Source organism: Lagenorhynchus albirostris, chromosome 3 (genome assembly GCF_949774975.1).
Source record: "Lagenorhynchus albirostris chromosome 3, mLagAlb1.1, whole genome shotgun sequence".
Classification (NCBI taxonomy): Eukaryota; Metazoa; Chordata; class Mammalia; order Artiodactyla; family Delphinidae; genus Lagenorhynchus; species Lagenorhynchus albirostris.
The window spans coordinates 57,814,315-57,842,109 of record NC_083097.1 but is presented as its reverse complement, the minus strand read 5'-3'; the positions used below and the strand labels follow the sequence as shown (position 1 = coordinate 57,842,109).

The 27,795-nt window shown below is 38.1% G+C and overlaps 1 protein-coding gene across 1 annotated transcript in view; it reads right to left on the bottom strand.

Moving 5' to 3' along the window:
* ARHGEF28 (Rho guanine nucleotide exchange factor 28) overlaps positions 1-27,795 on the bottom strand; it is a 310,128-nt gene that overhangs the window by 7,684 nt on the left and 274,649 nt on the right. Inside the window, 2 exon segments of the mRNA XM_060143115.1 lie at positions 20,436-20,736; positions 22,499-22,984. Of these exon segments, the coding sequence (XP_059999098.1) occupies positions 20,436-20,736; positions 22,499-22,984 (787 nt within the window).

The following is a 27,795-nucleotide window of genomic DNA, read 5'->3' as shown; positions in this document are numbered from 1 at the left end:
TTAATGATAAAAGAATACAGTGGTCAAGTAAGTTGATGAAACTCCGGGTTAATCAAGTTTCTTTATTGACAAATTCCCCAGAACTTTAATAGGCTCACCTGTATTATTAATCTCTGAAAGGGAAAAACTGTATGTGGCAGGTCCCAAACTCGGGGAGCTTTTTCTCACAGTGTACTTTTCAGTGTTGTGTTCCATGTAATATACTTTGGGGAATAGTGCACTAGAGATAATAAATCTATTATAGACTAAGAAAGAAAGAGACAATAAATGACCAAGATGCCAGAATAAATCAGGGGTGGGAAGCTGGAAATAGGTGAGGTTTTCCAAATTCAGAGACTCTTGACCCTGTATATAACATCTATAGCAGACTCGGGCAATCATCATCAATGGCTGCTAAAAGCATTAGGAGAAGAGCTGATGGGGAACTTTATAATGGATGGACAACATCCGAACCCACGGGTTAATCTTAATATCGCAAAGAGAGAAACAGACACCTCAAGCCTCCTGATGGGATGCAAGAGGAAATATACAACATCTACAACATAGGAAACAGACAACTCCATCTATGAAGATGTTTTCATGTCAAAAAATAAAGCCTGCATCTAGTCAAATATCAAATATCTATTCCCAACTACCAGTTTACAGGAAATATAGAGACAGAAGACTACGTTAAGTGATACCACAGGGATGCAATCAGCAAAATCCAGAATGTAGAAAATTTTTCATAAAATATATTTTTTTCAGAAAAAAAAATGTCTTTTCACCAAATAAGCAACCCAGTCTTTTCAACAAGTTGTTAAGATTTTTTTTAAAGGCAAGGGAACTTTAGATTAAAAGACTCGTGAGATATACAAACCAAATGCAATACATGAAACTATTTGGATCCCAATGCAAACAAACCAAGGGAAAAAAAATTGAGACAATCAGAGAAATTCAAGTACTGAGAGTATGATTTTAAGTAAAAACTGTTAAATTTTTTAAGGTGTAATAACGATACCGTGGGGACTTCCCGGGCAGTCCAGTGGTTAAGACCTTGCCTTCCAATGCAGTAGGTGCGGGTTTGATCCCTGGTTGGGGAGCGAAGATTCCACATGCCTCATGGCCAAAAAAACCAAAACATAGGGCTTCCCTGGTGGCACAGTGGTTGGGAGTCCGCCTGCCGATGCAGGGGACACGGGTTCGTGCCCCGGTCCGGGAAGATCCCACATGCCGCGGAGCGGCTGGGCCCGTGAGTCATGGTCGCTGAGCCTGCGCGTCCGGAGCTTCTGCTCCGCAACGGGAAGGGCCGCAACAGTGAGAGGCCCGCGTACCGCAAAACAAAAACAAAAACAAAAAAAAAAAACAAAAAAAACCCAAAACATAAAACAGTAGCAATGTTGTGTACCAAATTCAATAAAGACTTTTAAAATGGTCCATATTAAAAAAAAAAAAAGATACTGAGTCCATTTGTCCAGAGCAGTGAATTGATAATGTTCTTTTAGAATTTGGATTCCTATTCTTTAGTCTTGAGTTTACTTAAAACTAAAAAGTAACATTTTTTAAGAAATAGGAACTAAAAGGTGTACATCTAGTCCAACAATATCTGAGTAAATTTCAGTTCCTAACAACAGTAGGTGTCAACATATAATGTCAAATGAATGAATGAATTAGTGAATACCTTATTCAAAAATTCTACCTACTGTAATTAGAGTTGTGGGAATCACCAATTTGGAATTCTTATGTTTAGAAAGTACCTTACAATTTCATTTATTCTAATTCTTGTCTTCTCAGTAGGAATGAAGCTAAAAATGTAGCCAAGATAGAACTGCGTAATAGGGCTTCTCTCTTTAAGCCACTAACATTATTTGACCTTGAGTCAAGCATTCAATTCAAACCTCACACCAATCCACAATAGTAAGTACACTATGGAATATGAAAAGGAGAGCTTAAAACAAACCTAACTTGAAAATGGAACACAACTCAGGAACACAAGAAGCTGAAGAAAACATCCAAAAACCATAATTAACATCTTCAAAAAAATTTTTAAGATATTTCGGCCACCAAACAAGATTCCATAAAATAGGAACTATAAGAGAACAAGGAAAAATCTCTTAGAAATTAAAAATATGCTGCTGAATTTTTTAAAAAAATCAATGGAAAAGTAGGAGGTTAAGGATGAGAACATCTTCCACGAAGTAGAACAAAAACATGAAGAAATGGAAATAAACAGAAAAAACAAAACAGAAAAATCAGAGGCTCCAAGAGGTCCAATTTATAACTGGAAACAGTTCCAGTAAAGATAAAACTGAAGAGAAGCAATTTTTTAAAGAAGAAAATGTCACAGATTCGAAGGAAATATATTTCTTGATTGAAAGAGTCTAATGAATAACCAGTAAAAATGATTTTAACAAAAGACTAGACTAAAGCATATTATAAAATTCATCCAAATGAATAAAGCGATAATTCTAGAGGCTTCCTAAAGCACAAACAGGTTGCAAACAAAGAATTAGGAATCAGAATGGAATCAGACTTCTTAACAGCAACGCTGAGAAGTGGAAGAATCAAATCCTTCAGAATTCTGAAGGAAAATAATTTGGGTATAGAATTCTAAGCCCAGATATATTATAAAAACCAAGTATAAAAGTAGCAAAAATAAATAAAGGAAATGAAAAAGACATTTCAACTGATTTGGAAAAAAAATCCTTTCATTATTAGACCTTTTCTTAGGAAGATTTAGAGATATGCTCCAACAAATAAAGGAATATGCCATAAAAGAGAAAGATTGGGATTGAGGACAATAGGATCCAACACAGGAGAGATATGAAGAGATGTCTCAGGTGACAGCTACACTGCTGGCCGGGACAGCAACAAGGGCATATTAGAGTAAGAGGACAGAGGATTCTGGAAGGGAAATTTCCAGGAAGGAAGATGAAGCTGATAGATTTTGGAATGTGTTGAGTGTGTGTAAAATAACATTGATCAGTTATTGAGAGAAGTATAGGCACTCTGGAGGAAAATATAGGAGGTAGAAAAAAAGTGAGCAAATGAAAAAATAAGGCAGATGGTTAAAGTCTCAGTAGGATAGAACAATGACATTATTTTTAGTAGCTTCTGTTCATACAGTTGATTTTTCTTCATCTTAAAAGGGCTCAGCTCTCACAAATGTCCTTTTCTAATCTTAAATGTCTACATATAAGTATAAATATGATTTTTCGGAAAACTACTTCTCAAAGTACGAAATATATTGAGCCCATTCTAAAAGAATGAACGTGTCTGTATAATTAAGATTAGAGACTTCTGAAGTTCTAATATCTGCTGTTAGAAAAAAACCTTTATAAACAGGCACTTCAGAGAGGAAGAAACCTAAAAAGCTAATAAATATTAAAAAGGAACTAAATCTCACTGGTAATTAGGGAAGTACAAATTGAAAGAGAGGGGTTACCCATTCCATACCCATGATATCGGCAAATATTGAGAAGCCTAACAATGCTAAGTGTTGGGGAGAATCTGGAGAAACTCGACCTCTCGTACATTGCTGCTGAGAGTTATACTATACAATTTTAGAGAGAAATCAGTAATACCCAGCAAAACCAAAGACATCCCTACTACTTCTAGGTGTTCATAATCTACATAAACTCTCACTCATGTGCACAAGGAGATGTGCATAAAAGAATGTTTACTGAGAAGCGTTTGTAATACAAAAATATTGGAAACATCCTAATTGCTCATTAGTAAGGTAATGAATATGCTGGTGTTTATTCACATAATGGAAGAGCATACAGCAGTTTAAAATTAACTATTTGTGCTACATGTACAAATGTGCACATTGAGTGAAAAAAATAAGTTGCAAATAGACATATACACACACATACACATGGAGCGGGGGAGAAAGGGAAGAAGGGCAGGCTCTTTTATACTATCACTACGTACATATGTATCCATAAACAATATATCATTTTTTGTTTTCTACTACATTTATATGTATCCATAAATGATAAACAATATGTCGTATTTTTGTTTTGTTAAAACAAAACCAAAAAATATGTTTATTGATACATATATATGTTTATGGCACAAAAACACACTGTGGAAATGATATACACCAATTATAGGAAATTGGATAACTCTGAATAGGAAAAAAGAAAAAGATAAGGGGAAGGGATTTCATATCTAACATTTCTTTCAAATAAAAAAAGGGCAAAGAGATATCTGAAGCAAATATGGTATAAAGTTAACATTTGTTAAATGCATGCCTGATACAGATTTTCTGTACTTTTCTGTAAGTTTGAAATTTTCATAATTAAAACTTTTATGTTAAAAAATGCATGAAAATACACAGCAACCAATTGCAATATGTGGTCTTTATTTGCATACTGAGTCCAAAAAACAAGCTGGAAAAAGGACACACGTACTACATTTATAAAACAATTGGAAACCTGAACCCTGACTATATGTTGATATTATGGAAGTTTTGATAATTTTTCCTAGGTGTGATAATAGTTTAAAAAAGAGAGACTTATCTTTCAGATATGTATGTATCAGTACATACATACTGATGTATCAGTATATGCTTACAGATGATTTTTAGAATTTGCTTCAAAATAGCACAGGGTGTGTGTTGTTGCTGGGCATGGGGGATTGGTGGGTAGGAATCTACATAAATCACCACTGGTCATAATTTCCTAATTTTTTGAAGTTGGGTGATGGTACATGAGCAGTTATAATACTCCTCTGCTTAATTTTGTACATGTTTCAAACTGTGCATACATTCAGGTAATCAGGGAATATGTCAAGCTCAAATTTTAAATCAAAACAAATTAAGATGTTCCAGCCTCAGAGTCCCTGTTAAGAAGCAGGGACAGCTTTTTAAGATTGTGCTGAATTAAACAATATGTAGGTCTCCAGCTACAAGGACAGGGCAGTATTTTCATGGCATTGAATTCCTCTTAAGGTTGTAGAGACCAGGGACTCCTAAGTACCATGGCAATAAAACTGGAAACTGCCTTCTGCATGACTCTACCCACACTGAAAGAGTTATGCCTCTCATTTTGCTGAAAGAAGATCTGAATTCATTTCTCTGCCAGGTGAATAATGCAGAAAATCAACCTAGGAATTTTAATGCTGCATTTACTTCTTACTGGTTCAGCAGAGGGAAAAGCAGATGTTAAAATTCTTAAGCATACCAGATCCAATGTTTCTTTAAACCAGAAGAAGGCAAGCAATTAGATCAAACACACCCAAGCTAATTAGTTCTACCTACTTCTTAATAATTATGTTATTACCAGACTTTTAAAAAAAGGCACCCAATTCTTTAAAGGTATATAAATGAGTGTTTTTTTCTCTTGATCAACTACAAAATTATGAGATGTCAAAGAACTTACATGCCTTTTTCTGTTCTGAGAAGTTGGTATTTACAGTTTTCAGAGCAACATAAAATTTTTTCTTTTTAAAAACGAGAATCACTTTGTAATTCTTCTCTGTTTGAAATAACATTTGCTGGGAAGCCAAACCCTGAAATATCTTTTCCAACTGCAGCTTTGAATTTATGTCACTCAAAAATGATTAAAATTTTAAAAGTACAACACAATATATAGAAAATGTTTTGTTCAATGTAAATTTTCACACTCAGCATTCTTTTCATATTTATGTTTGCAATCAGAGCAAAGATTACTATATTACATTTCTGGAAATTAAACTTAAATACTTTTAGAAATTGTACCATTAGAGAAGTAGGCAGTTTGCAGAACAGAGGCAACATTAGGACTTTATTAAAACAGGAATCAAATGAGAATATATATACTAAGATTAATTACTTTGCTCCTTGAAGCCATCTCTTCCTATAGGAGATGATTTTACATTGTCTTATGCATACAAATGTCATGTGGAGCTACTCTAGATGTTAATATTTGTGCTTCCTGACTTGTGACCTATGACTAACACTGGAGCCTAAGAAACCAATTTCCCTTTAATTATCTACAAGGTGACACAAATTCCCAAGTTTACACTACATCCTCCTCCTTTTAGATCTCTTTCTTCTGTAAACAACTCTTCTTAAGAAGGAGCCACAGCATTACCATACAATTTAACTTCTCTTTAGTGGAATCAGCCACCGAGAGCAAAGAGCAAGTAGCCTCAGTGACTTAGTGCCCAATGGCCCCAGCGCCTTCCAGACCAATAAGGGCCACTAAGCACACTGCCCTCTGATAGCCTGTTACCTCACAGAGTAGGAAGATGCAGACACAGATAACTATAAAAGAGGCTAATGAACACTGTCCACAGGCGGACACCACTTCAGAGATCTTCCAAAGAGAGCATTTTTAGATGTGGTAGCCAGGACACGCTTTAGAGCAAAGAGAGAACTGGAATTGAGCCTGGCCGACCAGAATGTCAACAGGAAGAGGTGGCCTCGGGTGGAGGTATTTTAGGTAGAGCTCACCCCTACTGCAAAGGGGAGGAAATGCTGGATGCCATAAGAAAAGAGAGCTGTTGGGTCTGGTGGAATTAGGAGTTAGTGCAGATAAATCAAAGGGGTGGGGATGTGTTGGAAGATTGTGGAGGGTTTTGAATGGGAATGCTGGGAGTTTTAACTCTAGGAGGTAAGTTTTGCAGCTGCTGGTGATCAGGACCCTTCTATGGTCCCGTGTCTATCTACATACTTGGCTTCACCTGCACATGTAGGTCCAAGGCAGGGTCAGAAGGGAGCTGTTATTCCCCATTTTTCATCCGCTTGGAATAAGCCCACATTTAGCCAGTCATGTTTCCATCCCTTTGATGGACAGAACATTATTTATTTTTTCAGTTAGGAGAGGGTGTGTCAGAAGGAAAACTGTTTTGAGCTTCTTGTCCATTCACTCTTCAATCAACACTGAGTGCCTAGTATGTGCCCTGCACTGGGTCGGACACCAGGGAAACCGAGTTGAACAAGACTTTGTCTCAGCACCCAGGAAGTTTATAGCCCATACAATCACTTCAAAAACTGTTCCAGTTTCTTAAAAGCTAAATAGGAACCAATTCTAGGAAGAATTCTACTCCTAGGTATTTATCCAAGAAAAGGGAAAACATAATTCACAAAAAGCCTTGTACAGACTGTTTATAGCAGTTTTATTTATAAGAGCCAAAAACTAGAAATAAGCCAGGTATCTATCCACAGAAGACTGGATAATTGTGGCACATTCATCTAAGCAAGATTCCTTAGTAATAAAAGGGAACCAATTACAGATTCATGCAACAGCATGGATGCATCTCAAAAACAGTATGTTGAGCGAAAAAACCCTGGACACACAAAGGTACGTAGTATTTGATTCCATGTCATTCTAGAATAAGCAAAATTAACCTGTGGTTGATGGAAAGCAGATGAGTAGCTGCTTCTGGGAGTGAAGGCTGGTTGGTAAGAGGTAGAAGGGAGCTTTCTAGAGTGATGGCAGTATTCTGTGCCTTGAAATTCTTTCCACAAAAATGATTGAATAATAGAGTTAATATCTGAGCATTCAATGTATGTAAATATCTCAAACAAACAATATATAGCAACTTAAGAGTCCAGAGGGAAAACAAGTGACAAAATATGGTGGAAAGTAACACAAGGATTTACTGGACACTATAGAATCACAAGGAAGGCTCCTAACCCAGATTGGGAGGGTCTGGATGGGCATTTGGAGGAAAGTGACCCTGGAGCTGGGGTCTTGAAAGACGAACAAGAGTTTACCAGGTTGAGAATAAAGGGTGGAGGAGAGGATATTCCTGAAAAAGGAAATAGATGTACAAAAGGGGCAGATTTATGGCCTTTCACATAAATGGAAGAACTTCCTATGGCTGGACCACAGGGAGAGAAAGGACAGAGCAGCATGAGATGAGGCTGAGAGATCAGAGGTCAGATCAGGCCTCCAGGCCCAAGCACATAACCTCCTGCGCTTCATCAGCAATGACTAATTTCAGCACACGGTGCATTTGAATAAGCCCAAGGAAGGTGACCCAAAAAAGCCCTAAGAGGACTGGACACAAATCCTTATCCACAGGCCCAAATGCTGGCCTAGGGGCTAAACAAAACTCTATCTAAAATTCATTGTGTTGTATTTGGTATTCAGAAGACAACCCACGTGGTAAATCACGTCGGCATATGCCGTTTGGATTTCAATTGTTCCTACGGGAGAAAGGATGTATTTGAAGGGTGTGCCATGCACAATGAGTTTATTTCAACACCCCCTTACATCACTGGTTTTCTTCCTAGTATACTTTAATGAATAGTAGCCCTGCAAGGTTCTAGGCTGGAGAAGAGGATGTTGTGGTTAAATAGGTTTGGTATGTGCCACTTTTGGAGAGTCACAGTACACATGAGCACAATGAAAGTTTTGAAGAAGTTGTGTAGTCGCCAAACCGCCATTTCCCAGTACCATCTGATTATGGGAACCTTCTATCATGTACTGTGGAATGTTTTTTGAGAAGTGTCTATTTAGATAATACTCCAATGAGACATAATATGTCCTTCAGGTCCCCAGAGCAACTATTTTGGAAGCGGCCCAGTGGATGAAGCAACTGAATGTTCTTCCTAATGCTCTGCTCCTTTTTTAACACAAGGTATAACAGTAACAGTGACGATAACTGTGTCTACTAAGTGCTTCCAAAGTTCTCAGAATTGCACGTTTCGTCTTATAAAATCCTCATACCACCTACAAAGTAGACACTGTCAGAAGTCCAATTTTACAGATGAGGAAACTGACACACACCACGTTTAAACACTTGCTTAAGTTTTCACAGGTGGTAAATCTGAACCCAGGCCTTCTATCTTCACCACTATGCCACTCAGCCACCTCCACTGTTCAATATTAATCAAGTTTATTCCTTCATGCATTCATTTGTTAATCTATTCATTGATTCATTCGTTCAACTCCCTCATGTAAAAGTGAAGTACCAGAAAATACACCTAAAGTTCATTACATTGGAAAATGCATCGTTTTAGTCTATGTTTGCTGAAACTTTGTTTAGGAGGTGGGAGAAGATGTATTCTTTATCTTTTCATCTTTGAATGACGGGGAAATATCACATCACCTACCTTCTTCACATGAACATATGTCTCGTCTTGACCATTCTGGTCAAAAATGATATTGCTAGGCAGGTTTCCGCCCTAGTGTTTTTTCTGGGTCCTTGTTGAATTAGTCATTTAATCAAGCGCTTCATGAAATAAATTTTCTGAAATTTTCCTGAACCACACATCCTCAAAGTTAGCCAATGGTCTAAAAAGATAAAATAACCATCTCTAAAAAAAATACCCACCATATCTATATATTACCTATATCTCTTATCTGAAGAGGAAATATTTTAATTTGAAATATTGTAACTCACTGGCAGCAGCATTTGCAAAAACCCTTCCATATTCCTATCAGAAGCAATGATAATTTCTTTGAGTAGGATAATTTTAATGTGATTTTTCCCAGTACTTTGCTCACACAGTTAAAATTTAAGCTTTTCCCCGCTACATCCATTAAGGTAATCACCTCATACCCAGCTCAGAGCAGAGGTAGCTCATAAAAGACAAATGTAGTATCTGATCTTTCACGATGCTTTACCTCAGGCTGCTTGTTCAGCATAAAATAACTAAAATTTTTAAAAAAATCTTTGCAGATAGTTGAGTGAACTACCCTAAAAGGCAGCTAAACACACCCTCCCCCTTGCGGTACTGCTGCATTCTCCTTTCAAGGGGGATGGGATTCCAGTCCGCAGTCCTCGGGGACACATCAGTGTGTGACTGTACTTCCTCACACTGGAGCCCAAATGCAAAATAGGGCCTCATGATTATGCTGACTAACAGACCATCAGATTTTGGCCCAAACCTTCCTTTTGTTTTCTCCTTCCAAGCTATGTGCCAGTGAAAAGTAGTTTGCACATGCAAAACTTTGTGGGTGCATTTTAGAGCTCCTGCTGAACAGAAGCATCAAGTGTCTAAAAATACAGGATGAGCTCTACTTTGTGTATAATCTATCATGCCAACCTGGACACATTAACAAGTAATCAAAAATAGGTTAGCTATTTTTGGTAGGAATAAATTCATCAAGAGTCAGAAGTTTAATCTACTCATTGGAAGTGACGCAGCTTTAAAAGTCTTTAGTTTCTTAAAAGAAGGTTCCATTTTAATCAGATGGAATATATATTAAGAATTATACATTCCATATTCTTGTTATATAATAACATCCCCAAAACAGAGCCATATGGAAACCAGTCAAGAAAACACAACCTACATTTATCCAAGAGTTTAGGCTTACGTAATTTTAAGAATATTTAATAGCTCCATATTTACTACACTAAAATAAGAAGAAAAAAAAATCCAGCACAGCTAAACAGTTGACTGCAAGGGTGCGTCTGAAATGACAAGAATACAAGCCTAAGATCCTAAACACAGATTCTAGAAGCTTTTGGCGAAGCCAAGTATGTGAAGTCTCTTTCTCCTTGACTCCTAATATCTCACCATCCCACCTTCTGCCATCTGCCTCTAGCAAATGTCAGTGGAGTGGATTCCCAGGATGGAAGCATGTTTCCTTTCTGGTTCATTCCTAAAAGACTCCCCAAAATATGGCCTACTGCAACTGAGCATGACTGCCCTGAATTCACGGGAAATCGCCAAAGCCATAGTCTTCTTTCAGCCATCCAGAAGAATCAAGAATCCCTCCCATCTAAAGGACTGGTGTCTAAATTGAACTCTTACAGACTCCTATACTGACAGCCCAAACCATCTTTGAGAAGTAGGAACTTCAAAATTCAGAGTCTACAAGAAAGTACTGAGGCTTCTGAGGACACGTTAGAAAACAGAGCGTTAAAATCACCTCCTGATTTGGGGTTTTGCATGGACAGGGCTCCGAGCAGGCGATTCCTGTTTTTTGTTGCTGGCGGATTTATGAGACTCTTAGAACGCAAGGCCCTTATTGCAATGTTATAACATTCTGTGTGATTAACTGATTGCAAATCACTGCACAGGGTGCCAAGATCGCTGGTAGGAAGCAGGTCATTAAATAAAATTAAAACTCTGCCAATGTTTTGCTTGTAAATGCTTCTTCCAAAGCTCTACAGCAGCACCAGTCCTTACAAAATGACCTCAATTCACCTGAGAAGTCGAGTCTCCAGTATTTTTGGCAGATGATCCAAATATTCTATATTTAATCCAAACATCCAGCATGTTATGTTTTAGGAAGAAAAACCTGTAGTGTAATGAAATTTGCACAAAGAGAGCTATGGAAAAGAGTGAAAATAATGAAATTCTGCACAGTCGTACTGTGAAATTGTTCAGCAAAAGGCTCAGGGTCCTATCTTGCAGAACTGGGAACCTCTGTAAGACCACATTTTTCCTTAGGTAAACCTTCAAACCAAGCATTAACATTTCAAATTAAATTGAATTAATATCTTACCTAGAAAGCGAATGGGTACCCGGGCCCCTTCTCCAAGCAAACTCCACAGTGATTTATCATGGCAAATTAGCATCTCCACAGATCAAAACCCAGGCCCCGGCTTACTTATTATCTGGCTCGAAGTCTGAGCAGAAAAACAGGACAAGACGTTGCCTCCTCAGCCAACTGTTTCTGGGGACTAACCAGCTGAGGACACATAGGTGCCTTTCAGTCAGTCTGTCTGGGGTAGAGCAAAGGGATATATTCCTTAAGATGCCACCACATTTAATTTTAAGATTGCTATGATAAATATATGATCTTTCAGGCAATACTTTAAGGCTGACAGTAGAAGGTGCTGCCAGGGAAATTGGTTCACATTCTAAGAGTGTACTTAACGAAACAAATACTAATTGTTTTGCCTGGGGAGATACATTGGACTGTTAAATAGGACTTAGCAGAAGAAAAAGGGTTTAAGAAAGTGTTTCGCTGATGTTGAGCTAGCTGCCCATGTTTAATTTACTGGTGTTCAAGCTACTTTATGGTTAAAAAAGAAATGCCCCAGTGAACAGATAGGCTGACTAACTGTTGTTCACATAACAATTAAATGCTAAATTGTTTATGTGACATCTTCCTAAAAGGACAGCAATGAATTCATTTCTACTTGTTTAGAATAAATTAAGGCATTTTATGGAGAATATGTTTTAACTGTTTGAGCTTTCATTTGCTACACATGGCCATGTGTGGCTATACGTACAATATTCTAAAGGGAAAAATAACTCATATAAGAAGATGCTCTCTAGAGTTGAACAAAGAGTACCTATATCAAACTGATAAATGAGGCTATACGTCTGAAGACAAATTTATTTCAACATTAATGAGGAAGAAAAGTTGGCAACTGTTAAAGTCTGCTACCTAGAATCCAGAAAGGTATTCATGGCAAGCAATTTTATAGTTATCCTGACATTTCAGGAATGCCACCTCACATATACCCATCTTACAAAAGTTTTCAAACTCACTCAATCCAGGTAGCTAGCCTGAAGCACTTGCCTACTCCACCTGGATTAACCCCCATCACACTCCACAAGTCTACTGGCTTTCCTCAACCTGTTTCAATGCCTCAGTCAAGTCAAGCTGTGTGACTCAAGCTCATAGTTGCTTTCATTTCTGCTAAAGAGTGTGGACCTTGACTCCTTCATTCATGTCACAAATTTTTATCAAATGTTCATTTTATCAAATGTTCATGCCAAACACTGTGCACTGTGCTTTGTCAATTGTGATAGAGCAACGAACAAAGGAGATAAATGGAGCGCCCCACTCTCTTGAAGCTTATTCTACAGTGGGACAGGCAGACCTTACATAATTTATTACACATATCATTAATTCAAATTATGAGAAGTGCTAACAAGGGGTGCTTCCTGGTGATTCTGAGCCTTGATTTTTATCAGTCTATACAGGACTAACAAGGACAAATAAATTCAGGATAACTGAACTCAAAAAGAGATTAAGGTCATAAACCAGAACACAATTTTTAAATTTAAAATTGGTTTAAACCAAAATACTCCTGTTGGGTGTTCTCAACATTTTCTTTCTGGCAGGAAAGTCTATTCAGGGAACTCAAGTATTATCAGAAGTTTTCCTGGGGATATATTGATATAATGCAGCCATTTATATAATGCAACCCATGAGGGTTGGATGTTCTGGAGATATGGAAGTTCTACATCCCAAGTTGAGATGTTCAGTCTTGCTGCCAAAATCTCTCTTACATTTGGTTCTGAAAACATGGTTGACTGATGTAACTGCTTCTCTCAGAGAGGAACAAAGGGAAACAAAATGCTGTGACTTATTTCCTAAGACAGTTCCGGTGATATACTAACAAACATCTCCTCTTAGACCAATATGGAAAAGTAGTTAACCCTTTATATTCTAATCTATTTCCAGTCTGAGTAAAAAAATTCCCCAATTTCCGTATTTTTAAAAAATCACATTTGAAACTATTGGCTTCCTACTGACATTGAGGAGACATTTTCATTTCTATCAGCAGGCCACCTCTGAATCACAATTACAATGAATTCTTTCTACCAGGTAGGGATGAAGCTGAAGTTCACCGGATCCCAGAACATCCTTGGCAATTTTTTTCTTTTTAAGTTCTGCTAACACTTCCTTCTCTTTTGTACAGATGAGGAATTAAGGCTTAGGAATCACGCAGCAGCCATACGAGCCTGAGTTAGCATTTGAACCGAGGTTCTCTAACAGGAAGCCCAGCACTCCAGTGCAGGGGAAGATAACAGGACGGCTGCTTCAGAATCACTTAAGGAAAATGTCCGATACACAAATTTGCAGGCCCAGCCAAGTCCTACCAAATCAGAATCTCTGCACAGAGGAATTCATATTTCTATTGCCTTCTCCCAGAAACCATGGTACACAGTCAGCTACAGTAACCACGGTTCTAGCAGCCAATCCCACCCACGGCATCTCACTTCTCATGAGCCTCACAGTTAGAGGGTGGCCCTCCGTAACACCATCACAGGATTTTGGGAGCTGGAGTTGGGGGGCGAAAAGTGAAAAAGAAAAGTTGTCTTCTTTGAAACACAGAGACAGCAACCACCATCTCACAGGATGTTGTAAAGGGCAAATGAGACCATGAATTCAAAATGTGCTTTTGAACGGCATGAAGTACCATATAATATTACATTAATTCACCCAAAGGTGAATTAACTGGGATGGAATTTCCAAGCCAAGAGGAATATAAACGTCTCAATTTAAGTGAAAAAGAAAGTACAGGTTAGACCATCTATTTTTACAAATAAAGTTTTACTGGAACACAGCTAATCTCATTTTTTTTTTTAACATCTTGATTGGAGTATAATTGCTTTACGGTGGTGTGTTAGTTTCTTAAGGTACTGTCTACGGCTGATTTAGAGCTATAACGGCAGAGTTGACTATATGCGACAAAGACTGACGGCCTGAAAAGATGCAAGTATTCACTGTGTGGTCCTTTAAGGAAAAGTCTGCCGCGCCCTCTGAACCAGATGGTCATATTTTTCTTAGGCAAACATTAAACATCAGTCCTTAGCTGAACACCCCGTATTTTAGGCAAGTCCTGAAAACTGAATTTTCACGGTTGGATGGACATGGGGGTGAGAGAGGAGACAGTCCCCAGATTCTGATTTGTGGAAGGCATGATGTTTTCTTTGCCCACTTTGGGTCATTGTCCCAGGAGTCATTGAGACTGACAGGAGCACGCCTTATCTTTCAGGTATGTTTGGTACCTAAATGGTTACAAACTTTCCTTGCAAACCCAACCCTTAATCACTTTGAGAGTAAAGCCCCACTGTACTAGAGAGGTCAAATATGTAACCCACAGACCACATATGTGTGTATGTACATGTATGCATATATGTACTTGTATGTAGGGTGGGTTAAGCTAAGGATGACCCAAGGTCAGGCCTAACCCCCTGGAATCCTTCATACTGAGTAGGTTCCCACTTTAGCAGCTTGTTCAAACCAAATTGGAAGCTCGGCGGGGATGAACAGCCAGCCACACGGCTGGCTGGCTGCCTCTGAATCCACCCACCTGCTGGTTTTGCTCTCCTGCTGTGTACTGGGCTCTATTCACTAAGGCGGGATGGCCCTGGCCCAGCTGGCTCACATAGCAAACCTGCCCCCAGAGAACTATGCAGTCAGGAAGTTGGCAGTCAGCACCCTTGGCTCACCAGGCTCTACAAGCAAATGGCATGTTTCCCTTTCCTGGTACAAAATCTGCAAAATCATCTATACTTGTCAGTGAGAAAAATTAAAATTAAGTCTTTGAGCCCAATTATCTATGCTCTTGTCATAACGCAGATGACCGAGAGCAAGTAGTATTTATGATTTCCTTTAAAATGTTAACCAAAGTGATAGCCAAGATTCTAGAAGAAAAGATAAAGAGCTGATCAATGATTTCCCAATTTTGACTTCTACAAACTCCCATAGATATATCTGGATAATAACTTGATGTCATATGAATATTCTCAACCCTTCAGCTTTGGTTTTATTTAAGCAATCCAAAATAAAGGCATCTAATATTCCCTCCCAATCATACAGAGAGTTCAAAATTCCCAAAGCTCTTTAATTAAGGTCTAGGTTTGAGAAAATGTCCGAATGAATATATAGACATTTTTCTGCCCTAATTTCTGTATTGACACAGGCTTGATAACAGATACCTATATCTACAAATATAAAGAATATAGATATTTACCACAATTTTACTGTTACGCATTTTTTTAAACAAAGTTTACTTCACTCCCCTAACCAAGTTAAAAAAAAAAAAGCTCAGATTGTTAAATTATAGTTCAAATATGGTACATTTTTTAAAAAATTAAAGCTTTCATGGCACCTAAAAACAGCAAAGAGAAAATAATAATTTTATCCTGTGTTAAAGGCTGAATTGTGTCCCCCCCCCAAATTCATATATTAAAGTCCTAACCCCCATTACCTCAAAATATATTCGAAGATAGAGCCTTCAAAGAAGTAATTAAGTGAGGTCATTAAGATGGGTCCTAATCCAATATGGCTGATGTCCTTTAAGAAGATGAAATTAGGACACAGATTTGCACAGAGCAAAGACCATGTGAAGACAGGGAGAAGATAACCATCTATAAGCCAAGAAGAGAGGCCTCAGAAAAAGCAACCCTGCCAACACCTTGATCTTTGACTTCCAGCCTCCAGAACTTTATTATGGCAGCTCTAGCAAACTTATACATCCACCTTTTCAAATACTTCTTTGTCACTGAAGTCTATATTATCTAACGCCAGCTTCAGTTTTATGGGAAATTGCCTGTAGGTCTTTAATAAAGCTTCCTTCCACACAGATAACACAAATAAGGTACCCATTTCTGAATTATAGAATATTTTTAAAACGTTAGAAATTATCACGTACTCACTTCTTAAAGACTATTACTTAAATACTAACTACAGCATAGCCTTTTATTTGGAAATTTTCTATTCTATTTCCATATGTAAAAAACATGTCATTGAAAGTTTAACGCAGCTGTCTGTATTTAAAAAAATATAACAACATTGCCAAGATGAAGTATTCTGAATACAATGCTTTGAATTTGAAAATATTTTGATGGGCACCAAATTCTAACAAGCAGCAAAGCGAAACACTCTTCTGGAGTCCAAACTTGATAAAGTTATTCTTTTTCCAATGTCAACTACGTGACTAAGGCATGAAATTTGGTTCTCGATTTAAATTTTATCATATGCGTTATGGCAAAACTATGATGCTTTAACTACATTGAAAAGGAACTTTTTAGGTAACCTGCAAATGTTGAGGTACAGATAAAAATATAACTGAAAAGGGAGACTAAGAAGATTTCAGATTAATTATCATACCAGAAAGTATTTTCTCTGTTGATTAATGAAAAAAAGGCAAATATAAACTAAGAGAGACACTGAGTAAATAGTCCTAGAATTCTAAAGCTAGGAGAGAAAAAAAAAGGCACAGAAAGAATGTTTTTTGTTGGTTTTGCCTTTAAGAAGACTAATACAGTTGAGCATTTCATGGGGCCAATTACATAGCAATTGTCCTACAGGGACTATATTGTTTAAAGAAATTCAAATTTTCTGTAGTCTTGGCTAGTGTCCCTCAGAGGAGTGCAGATTAAGTTCCTAAGCCAACCATCTCTTCCACTATAAATAAAATCAAATACCAACTTGGATCTAATGTTCAAACATCAAGAATTTTGTTCATGAGACAACTTCCAAAACTGGAAAGTAAAGTTCTTTATAAAGTATTACCTTAAAAAATATTTACAAGTAACACAGGGATATTGTTAGGCAACACTAGAGAAACAAATGATCCTTAACAAAATGTGTCTTATGGGAAAAAAGTGAAGCTGAAGGGTATTTATATCTGAAGATCCTCAGAGCTCATGCAAGCACTGGCCACCACAGCCCAAATGATTGAGAAATATTTTCCAAATGGTAATATTAAAAAAAGAAGGAAGGGACGAAAACAACAACAAAGAACTGGACCTTCCTCATGAACATCCTGCCAGATATTACAATAGGAGTTATTCTAGTTCTACTCCAACTTCTTTTAAAAGGACAATTCAAAACAGCATTCTAGAAATTAACAACGTGCAGTGTAATGGTTCAGAGCATGGGCTCCGGAACCAGTCTTCCCAGATCCTCTCTGGCTCTGCTATTTACTAGCTCTGTGGCCTTGGACAAGTCACTGAATCTCTCTGTGCCTCAGTTTCCCCCCTCAAATGGAGATAATAACAGAACCAGCTCAGTGGGTGGTTGTGAGTACTAAATGAATTTCTCCATGTCAGACCTTAGCACAGTGCTTGAAGTTTGGCAAGTGTCATATAACTGTCAGTGGTGGCAGTGGTGATGGAGATATTGAAAAACCAACTGAACACAAAGTGCACAGGAGAATGTCTGGTGAAGCCTGGCTTGAACAAACTAAATGAAAATTCCAATCTAGGTGACAGCTAAACACGTTAGAGAATTTTATTTACATACAATTTTTTCCACCAGGCTTACTGCTCCCAAAATTCACATTTCCACTTATCTGAGCTGCTCTTAGGCACCCAGTACAAGACCAGACAAAAGAGCAAAGCATTCTTTAAGGAGCTGCCTGAAAACAGCTGACCTTAGGGCCTACTGATGAAACCAAACCACGGTTAAACACACATTTAACAACAACACCAGCCAAGAACAGGAGAGGCAAACTTGGCTAGCCAGGGTAGTTGTCACTGATGACCACCCACACAGAGATACAAGAGCAAATGTGAAAGCAGGGGACGTTGACGTGGCATCATCCTTGATTCTGGCACGTGGACTGTCCCCCCCCCGCCTCCCACCCCCTCCCCCCCGGCCTACGTGGACAGCACAAGCAGAGTCTAGTGAAGACCACAGCGGTGGCTTATGTTGAGCTACCTTTTTTTTTTTTTTTGCGGTACGCGGGCCTCTCACTGTTGTGGCCTCTCCCGTTGCGGAGCACAGGCTCTGGACGCGCAGGCTCAGTGGCCATGGCTCACAGGCCCAGCCGCTCCGCGGCACGTGGGATCTTCCCGGACAGGGGCACGAACCCGTGTCCCCTGCATCGGCAGGCGGACTCTCAACCACTGCGCCACCAGGGAAGCCCATTGAGCTACCTTTGATTCTAAGAACCGAGAAAACTCTGGAGTGGCTTGAACAATTTTATCTGGCCCTGACAACCCTCTTAAGAATATATATCCCATTTTCATTCCACTTCCCTACCACCTCCTTAATCTCTGACTTTCTTCTCTCTCCTCCAGAAACTGCTTATCATGCTTAAGTAAACAAACGTAAATAGGGTTTTCTGACCAGTTGCAAAACTCCAGCGCTTGACAGCCCACACTGCATTTCTGATCTAATCCCCCCTGCACACACCAGGACGCTCCTGAGAGAGGAAGGCCAGAGTTGATTTTGCTCTCTTCTATCAATGTCCTGAGTGTCCTTGGCCTACACTGGACACAACATCTGAAGCTGAAGCACGTTTTCTCAGCATTTCCCTGGGCTATATTTAATTCCTTACATGTGGAGACACTGGTTTTGTATATAATTACTGTTTATTTCCTTAGTACATGTTCTGTCTCCTGTATGCAGGCTGCCAAATGTTTAAAAGTTTTCTACTTTAAAGCACAAGTCAACAGAAACAGGTAGGAGATACAGAAAAAGCAGAAATACTTCTTTCAAACAAAAGTGTAATGTGGTTTAACTCAAACTGAGTTTCTGAATTACCCCAAAGCCAGTATGCAAAATCACAGTGACAACACAGAAAGCACTGCAGATAGCAACTTAATGAATCCAAGACAGCAAAGCAACACGTATCAAGAGAAGGCATTCTGCAATATGGTCTCTGTAGTGTTAGGGCTGCAACATAATACATTAAAGGGGTTACACTTCGCTACATTCTGCCCATTTTTTAAACCCCAATTCACTGTTCCATTTTGTTTCTTTTTTCTTTAAGGAATACTTGAAACGATACTTAAAGAACTATTTCATTCTCTCTTATATGCTGACAAGAAATAAGAATGTTACAGCAATGACTGAACAATGTAAAGAATTATCCACTGCTAAGAATCAACATACTTTGGGTTAGTAATACATCTACTTTCAGGCAGTGTCAGAATTATTTACTCTCTAATTCGGAGAAGCTGAACACATTTAAACCTTTTCATTGCTGACAAATTATCCTACTGACAAACTAAGAATAACTATGAACCATGGAAACCAATCTCTGTCCAGTTCTGAAGATCTCTATACCACTGCTTGGTTCACGTTTCTGAAACATTTTGCTGTCGGTGATTTATTTCCCATCCATGTGGCCAGCCATTTGTTTATTCTATTGCATGCCATCTGTTTTTCGGTAGAGAGGTTTTGAGTTCTTCTCATTCCCTACCTCATATCCCACAGAAAACAATTTATAATAGACATAGAGTTAAATCATTTGGATTCATGTGGAGTTGGTAACTCGAGCTGCCTTTCATTTATATTTGGCAAATGCTTTAATGGGATTAGCAAATTGTGTCATTACGAGGTACTTACGGAGACACAACACCTTTTTTTTTTTTTTTACAATGACAAATGATGTTAACAGTTTCATTTGGGGTATTTAACGGCAGTACAGAAGATTTTACTAACATTGCAGGAAATTGCCCCGAGAGACAATAAAGCCCTACCACAAACCCTGTCCATATCTTTTATTTCTGAGAGTCAACAAGTATGTGTATCAGGATGTGGTTGGGTCTACAGTGAGGAATAAATATCAAGTTGCTTCACTTTTCAAGGAAAGTTATTATTTAACCCACAGACCTAAAAACCCTGTCTGGTTCTCACATCTCAGTGGCATCCTCTAAGCCCTCCAACCATGGTCTAGTTGTCTCAATGCTCACAAGTGATGGCCCCCAGACTTCCCCAAAGAAAAGTTTATGCCACAAAGTCCAGCTCATCAGCACCAATTTATTCCCATTCTAGGGCCCACTTTGAGTTGCTCTAAAGAAGAGCCAACCACTCAGAAAAACAGCTCCTTGTGGAAACTATACAGATGATGTTTAAAGTATTAATTACCATTTTTACAAGAATCCTTGCTGCTTTGGTGGAGAGGGGGTATCTGATGACAGGACCCAGCGGCTATCCACAGTTCATGGCTGACGTCCAAGGGCTGAGAAATGTTCATCTTGAGGTCTACTTGATTTTCACTAGTCCTTACCAAATCGGAATGAGATATACTTGGGGGGTAAGTGGCATCCTGATGGATATCTGCTGGAGGCGGTTCGTTCAAAGTGTTAAGTGACATTTGCGCTAAAGCTTCATTGATGAAGAATGAATTTTCATGACATAAACCCTCAGATTGATTAAGTTCCATTACCTGTGTAAGAAAAAAGAAAAAACACAATAATTCTTCCAGCAATTTGCACCAGTTTTATAAAGTATTTATTCCTAACAGAATTTAGCAATCAAGATTTTAATGAGTGAGGTGGAGAAGGATATTACCCTTGACTCCCTCCTCCCATCCCCTTTTAATGAGCTAGTACCAAAAACTTCAATTGGCAACACACAGCATATCTTAAAAGAAATAAAAATCAAATGAAAAGACACATGCAGCTGTGTGCTCACTGCCGTTAAAGTGTTTCTACTTTAAGGGAATAGCATTTTCACTTTTGCTAAATAAAAGTTGAAGACATTCATGTATACATAAAGTATTTGCAATAAATATAATTTAGCCAACTTGAAAGGAAAGTCAGATATAACACAGATCACTCTTAGAAGCTTGTCAACTTTTACAACTTTATGTACAGTATTTACAATACTGTAAATATTGTAAATACCTAAATAATACAATACAATACTGTAAATATTGTAAATACCTAAATATTTAGGTTGGAAGCAACCTAAATGTCCATCGACAGATGAATGGATAAAGAAGATGTGGCACATATATACAATGGAATACTACTCAGCCATAAAAAGGAATGAAACTGAGTTATTTGTAGTGAGGTGGATGGACCCAGAGTCTGTCATACAGAGTTAAGTAAGTTAGAAAGAGAAAAACAAATACCGTATGTTAATGCACATATATGGAATCTAAAAAAACGGTACTGATGAACCTAGCAGCAGGGCAGGAATAAAGACACAGACGTAGAGAACAGACTTGAGGACACAGTGAGGGGGAGGGGAAGCTGGGATGAAATGAGAGAGTGGCACTGACATATATACACTACCAAATGTAAATTAGCTAGTGGGAAGCAGCCGCATAGCACAGGGAGATCAGCTCGGCGCTTTGTGACCACCTAGAGGGGTGGGATAGGGAGGGTGGAAGGGAGGCTTAAGAGGGAGGGCATATGGGGATGTATGTATACTTATAGCTGATTCACGGTGTTGTACAACAGAAACGAACACAACTTTGTAAAGCAATTATATTCCAATAAAGATATTAAAAAAAGAATATAAAAAAAATAAAAAGTATCTATGTGCACATAGTACACAAAAGTAAACTCTTGGAACAAATGGAATTGTCAAGTATGGTTAGAGTGGGTGCAAAATGAAACACGGAACTTTTGGAAAGGCTTTATCCTGCCCAAACATTAATTAGTATACTACTTATGTTAACTGTCATTAGTGAAATGGATTTTGAATTTATGAGGTCAAATTTACAAAAAGAGAATAAGCTTGCAATAACGGAATAGCAGTGTACTTGTTAAATTCAGTACCTATGAACATTAATAGCTTAACTGATCTGCTGAAAGGTAAATCTATACAGAACTCTGAAGACTGGAGCATACACAGGGGAGCTCGAACCACAGCACGCTCACGGTGAGCGTGCCTCCAGGGTAAAGCTCGCCTCAGTGGTACAGCTCTAGTGTGTATTTCTCCCCTCGGGTAAGGGGGTCTCAGAGTACAATGAACCCATGGTCCAGCAGCACCCGGACCTTTCACGCGTCCATACTTCAAGTCAAGGTGCATATGTATTGTCTCTAAAGGGTCCCAGCTTTTGTTACCTACACACCAAGTAACTCTTGTGAGCTCTCACACAAGCAGCGAAAAAGACAGACGTGTGGTCAGTGGCTCCGGAACCACCACGACCACGGCCGTCTCACACGCTGCTTCTGCAAGCACAGGGAGACCCGTACCTCCACGCCTCCTCCAGGCAGCGCCGCGGGAAGGCTCCTCTGCCGGCTGTGCTTCCAGCCACGCAGCAGGCTCTTCTGGGCCCGCATCCTCTCCCTCTCCCTCTCCACCAGGCGCTGGCCCTCCCGCAGCCGCTCTAGGCTCTGCTGGTACTCCTGGCGCTGCTGGTCCAGCTGCCCCCGGCTGCTCAGCAGCAGCTCCTCCTGCAGCCGGCACTCCCTCTCGCGCTCCTGCAGCCGGCTGGCCTTGGCCTCCTGCTCTCGCTGCTGCTGGTCGCACCTGCGGTGCCAGCGCTGCCGGTCCTGCTGGAACTGCTGCTGCAGCTCGTGGAGGTTGGCCAGCTCCTCCCGCCGCTTCTCCAGGCTTCGGCGCTTCTCCTCGTCCTGAAAGGGGCTGCCTCGGAAAGAGGGGCCGGGGGACAGGCCCTCCTGCTGCTGGAGAGCCAGCCTGTGCACCTCAATGTGGCTATCCTGAACGGTCAAGGCGGCCTGTCCGAGCAGAGGGCAAAAAAAGCAAAGGCGTCCGTACCGTGTGCACCTTGGGTTGGTACTACCTCAAGAGCATGACCAAATTATTTTCTCTGAATATCTCTGTCCTTGTTCTAAGTTACCTCCTGAGACTGACCTTGGCACTTCAAATAGGCTTGTCTGCATTTCCTTAGTGGTATGGCCTGGAATTTATACACAAAAGAAATAAAGCACAAAAGCAATACTCATCCCCTCTTTTGGAAATGCGGTTTGTTGCTGGTTGTCGGATAATATTTAAGCAATAAGAATTCAGTACCTGAATTCACAGGACTCTGCATTCCTGTGCTATGCCTCATTCTTTTTCTGAGGTCTTGACAGTCAGTAATTCAGGAGAATTTAAGAATCTATATAAATCTGGTAGTACCCTTTGAGTCTCAAACCAGAAATTACTTAAGCTATATGACATACACGAAGACATAAAAATAAAAGTCAGCCACTTGGAAGCTTTGCTAAATAACCTTTTTTATAATATAATGCCCAAGAACAGCAGTTAATATCATGTGTAGGAGATGTATAAATGGTAAAGCTAGTCTCATTACTGCTATGTCTTTGTATGATAGCAGGAAGGTCATGCACAAAACACTAAGCTGAAATTCATTTGTTTAATAGAGTGCTAAAAGGAGGCTGGACTGCTTCAGGGGACATAGGTACTCTAAAACCCAGAGGACATTACCAACCAGGGACACAGATATTCTAAAACCCAGAGGGCATTACCAACCAGATTAAAAAAACATTTTGAGTTATGGCATCTGCCTACAAAAAGTTTGGCAGTATCACAGGAAATAACTGACAAGTTTTGGAAGGATTCCACAAAACAAAACAAAAAAATATCTGTAAATGCCCCTGGAAGCTTTTAATTTTAAAAGTCCCCAATGAAAGCACAAAGAAACAGAAAAGGGACAAATTGAAAATGGCCACATATTGGGTATGTGTGTGTATGTTGTGACTCGTTATGAGAAATTATTACTCTCCTAGGGATAAATTCTCATTTTTCTTTCCTAAAAATTTAAAAAGCTGTGCATGTAACAGATGCTGGGAAGATGGGGATTTGACCATTAGTTATTTGTTAACTCAGCAGTTTCCCACGCTTTTGAAGGTTAAAGAACTAAGGTATATTTTAAATTGGTATTTGTCTTGGAGTAAGTCTCAAAAATGTATTCAGTGGGGCCTTTTGAAATAAACTTCATGTTTTTAAATTTGAAAATCAATTCAAAAAATTTCAAATTCACGTGAATATTTGATTAATGTCTTTTAGCAGTTATTATAAAGAAAACAATGATACTATTGAGAAGAGGTACTAATAACTTTGATATTTAAATATGAAATAATAAGCCACTCAGGACTCTGCTGACCTGGCTAAAGCAAACTGTAGACTGCACATCACCACTTAATTCTAACAAATCCTAAGGGCATCATCAGAGTAAAACAAACAAACAAAAAATCCAACATTTTATATGCCAAACTGCTACAGGCAATGGTAACTCTCATGTAAGGATTACAATTAGATTAATTAAATGCTACCATGAAGTATTCTTCATATATATTTAACATTTGGGATAAGACTACTCCCTTCTGTAGCAGAGAGATGAAATCTGAAGACTGGATATTCATCTTCACATTTAAAGTTTACATTTACATTTAGGACAGAGAATAACGCTTGCTTTTGAAGTTTAGGAAAATTCCCAATTCACTCTCTCTCCTTTTCTTTTTTTAATTATATTGAAGTATAGTTGATTTACAATGTTGTGTTAATTTCTGCTGTACAGCAAAGTGATTCAGTTATACATGTATATTCGCTCTCTCTTAATTTTTCTCAGCTGAACTGTGTCCTTTCCTTTCTGCCTTGCCTATACCTCATCTCTATTCTTCTAACATAGGATCAAATTTCATTTTCATCTGATTCAAAAATCCTTTGTAAAAACTTTAATCATGCATAAAACATTCAGCTTCAAAAGAGATGACTGTGCCATGAACAGAAATCTTTGAGAGCCCATATCCTTAGACCAGCTCAAAAGCTTTGGTTAAGAGAACCCACTATAGAATTTGGTATTTGCTTTAGTGTTGCAAAAACTAGGTCATTTAGGTCATCCAGCTTTTCTGAACCTTGAATCCACAGAGGGCTGCATTCAAGGTTGAAAAGAAGAGATATGACCTTGTGAGTGTTTTCATCAGGCAACACAAGCTGGGACACTCAATGTTTTCATCTCCCAAAAGTTAATGAAGTGCACGCAAACTATACCCCTTCTCAGTTAAAGTTTAAAAGAAAGAATATTTGTTTTACATGAGAAATTAATCTCTAAGACCATCTACCCCAGACCAGCATATCTAATAGAAGACACTAAAGGCATTCCCACTAAATCTTGAATACGACAAGGATGCTTACTATTGCCACTATTATTTAAGACATTTCAGAATTTCTAGCCAAAGCAGTAAGCCAAGAAAATGAAATTGATATAATTATTGAAGAGTAGCCAAAATACCACTACTTTCAATTTTTTACTTTCTACTTGGAATACTCCAAAGAATCAACAGAAAAACTATTAAAACAAAAAAACAAAAATTCAATGAGTTGGCCAGTTAAAAAATATATAAAAAACCAATACCTGTATTTATACCAGCAACCAACATTGGGGAAACAGAATGAAAAAAAAAAAAAATTCCATTCACAATAGGAACAAAGAGACAAAAATATCCAGGAATAAACTTAGCAGAAAAAAAAAGTACCTAAATGAAGACAATTACAAAGCTTTCCAGAAGAACATAAAATAACATGTTCTCAGACAAGAGAACCAATTATTGCAAAAGTGTCAATCCTCCCCAATTTAATTCATAAATATAGTAATATTTTAATTTAACTGTCTCAGCAGAAGATTAAGAAATTTGTCAGACTGATTCAAAAGCTCTTATGAAAGAACATACAGACAAACATGGAAAATAATAAGAGGAGACTGTCATGCATTCAAATGTAATCCAGAACTTTAATCAATAAGATAGTGGTACTAGATCAAGAATAGGAAGATGATCAATAGAACATAAAAGAAGTCTTGATGCAAAGTATTAATAAGAAAACAGCAAATGTAGCATGACATTTTTTTCTGGTAAGAACTTAAAATCAGACTTTTATTTTCCTTATTTTCTTTTAATATTCAATTAGGTATAAGATATGAAATATGAATGACAATAAACCAGTGGGGAAAAGTTTAATTTCAGTAGTAACCAAAAAAATGCAAATTAAGATCATGAGCTAACTTGACCTATTTTCAAATAGAAATTTCCATTACTTCAACATTTTCAAATTGGCAACAAGTTGTCCATATTACCCTATTGTAAACTTTTCCAGGTGTATGTAATCTATGTCCATGTCCCCTTTTTCTTGCTGATAATGATTTTTTCATGCCTTTTTCTTTTTTTCTCATTAGTATCAATATGAGGTTTTAAAAATTTTACTAATGTCCTAAAAGAAAGAATATCTGAATTTTATTGATCTTTTCTATTATTTATTTTCTATATAATTTATGCTAACTTTATTTCTTCCTTCCCTCTACTTTCTTTGGATTTTATTTTGTTGTTTTTTAACTTTTTGAGATAGATGCATAACTCATTGACTTTTAGCTTTTCTTCTTTTTGAATATGTGCTTTTTAAAGCTCTAAATTTTCTCTAAGCATGACTCTAACTATAACGTACGTATTTTGATACTTAGTAATTTTATTATCCTTCAGTTAAAACTATTTTATAATCTTCAATATATTCTCTTCATTGAGTCCTGATTTACTTAAGCATATATTTTCTTAATTTCTAAATCAACAGGGATATTCCAGTAGAATATTTGATACTCGTTTCTAAATTAATTGCACTGTGACCCTTGAATATACTTTGTATGATTTTAGTTGCTTGAAATTTGTAGAACCTTACTTTGTGGTCCATAATATGGTAAATTTTTGAAATGTTCCAGGTGTACTCAAAAAGAATGTGTATTATTCAGTTTTTGTGTGTATTATTTTATGTATATTAATTAGGTCGTTTACTTTTCCTGTTATTCCACTGTAACCTAACTGATTTTCTGTTCACTTTTATTATAAAGAGAAATGTGTTATAATCTAAAAAAAAACAAACCTTAAAATCAGACTTTTATTTTCCTTATTTTCTTTTAATATTCAACAGGGATAAGATATGAAATATGAATGACAATAAACCAGTGGGGAAAAACGTTTAATTTCAGAAGTAACCAAAAAAAATGCAAATTAAGATCATGAGCTAACTTGACCTATTTTCAAATTGAGGACAAGTAGAGAGGGGTGCTGATTATTTTGGCAATGTCTATCAAAAACCTCAAAAATTAATTTCAGTAATTTATCCTAAGGAAACACTCACATATGTTCAAAGAGATCAGTGCACAAGGATGTGTGCTAGACTGTTATTAACACAAAAGTATAAACTATGAGGAATGGATACATTCTGTAGCCCTGAATATTATTCAATCATTAAAAATCGTGCTATAGAGGCAAGTGATGACATAGAAAGGTACAGGTTCCAAGAGTATGTATAAAATGATTCAAAAAACTAGAGGGGGCTTCCCTGGTGGCGCGGTGGTTGAGAGTCCGCCTGCCGATGCAGGGGACACGGGTTCGTGCCCTGGTCCGGGAAGATCCCACATGCCGCGGAGCGGCTGGGCCCGTGAGCCATGGCCGCTGAGCCTGCGCGTCCGGAGCCTGTGCTCCGCAACGGGAGAGGCCACAACAGTGAGAGGCCCGCATACCGCAAAAAAAAAAAC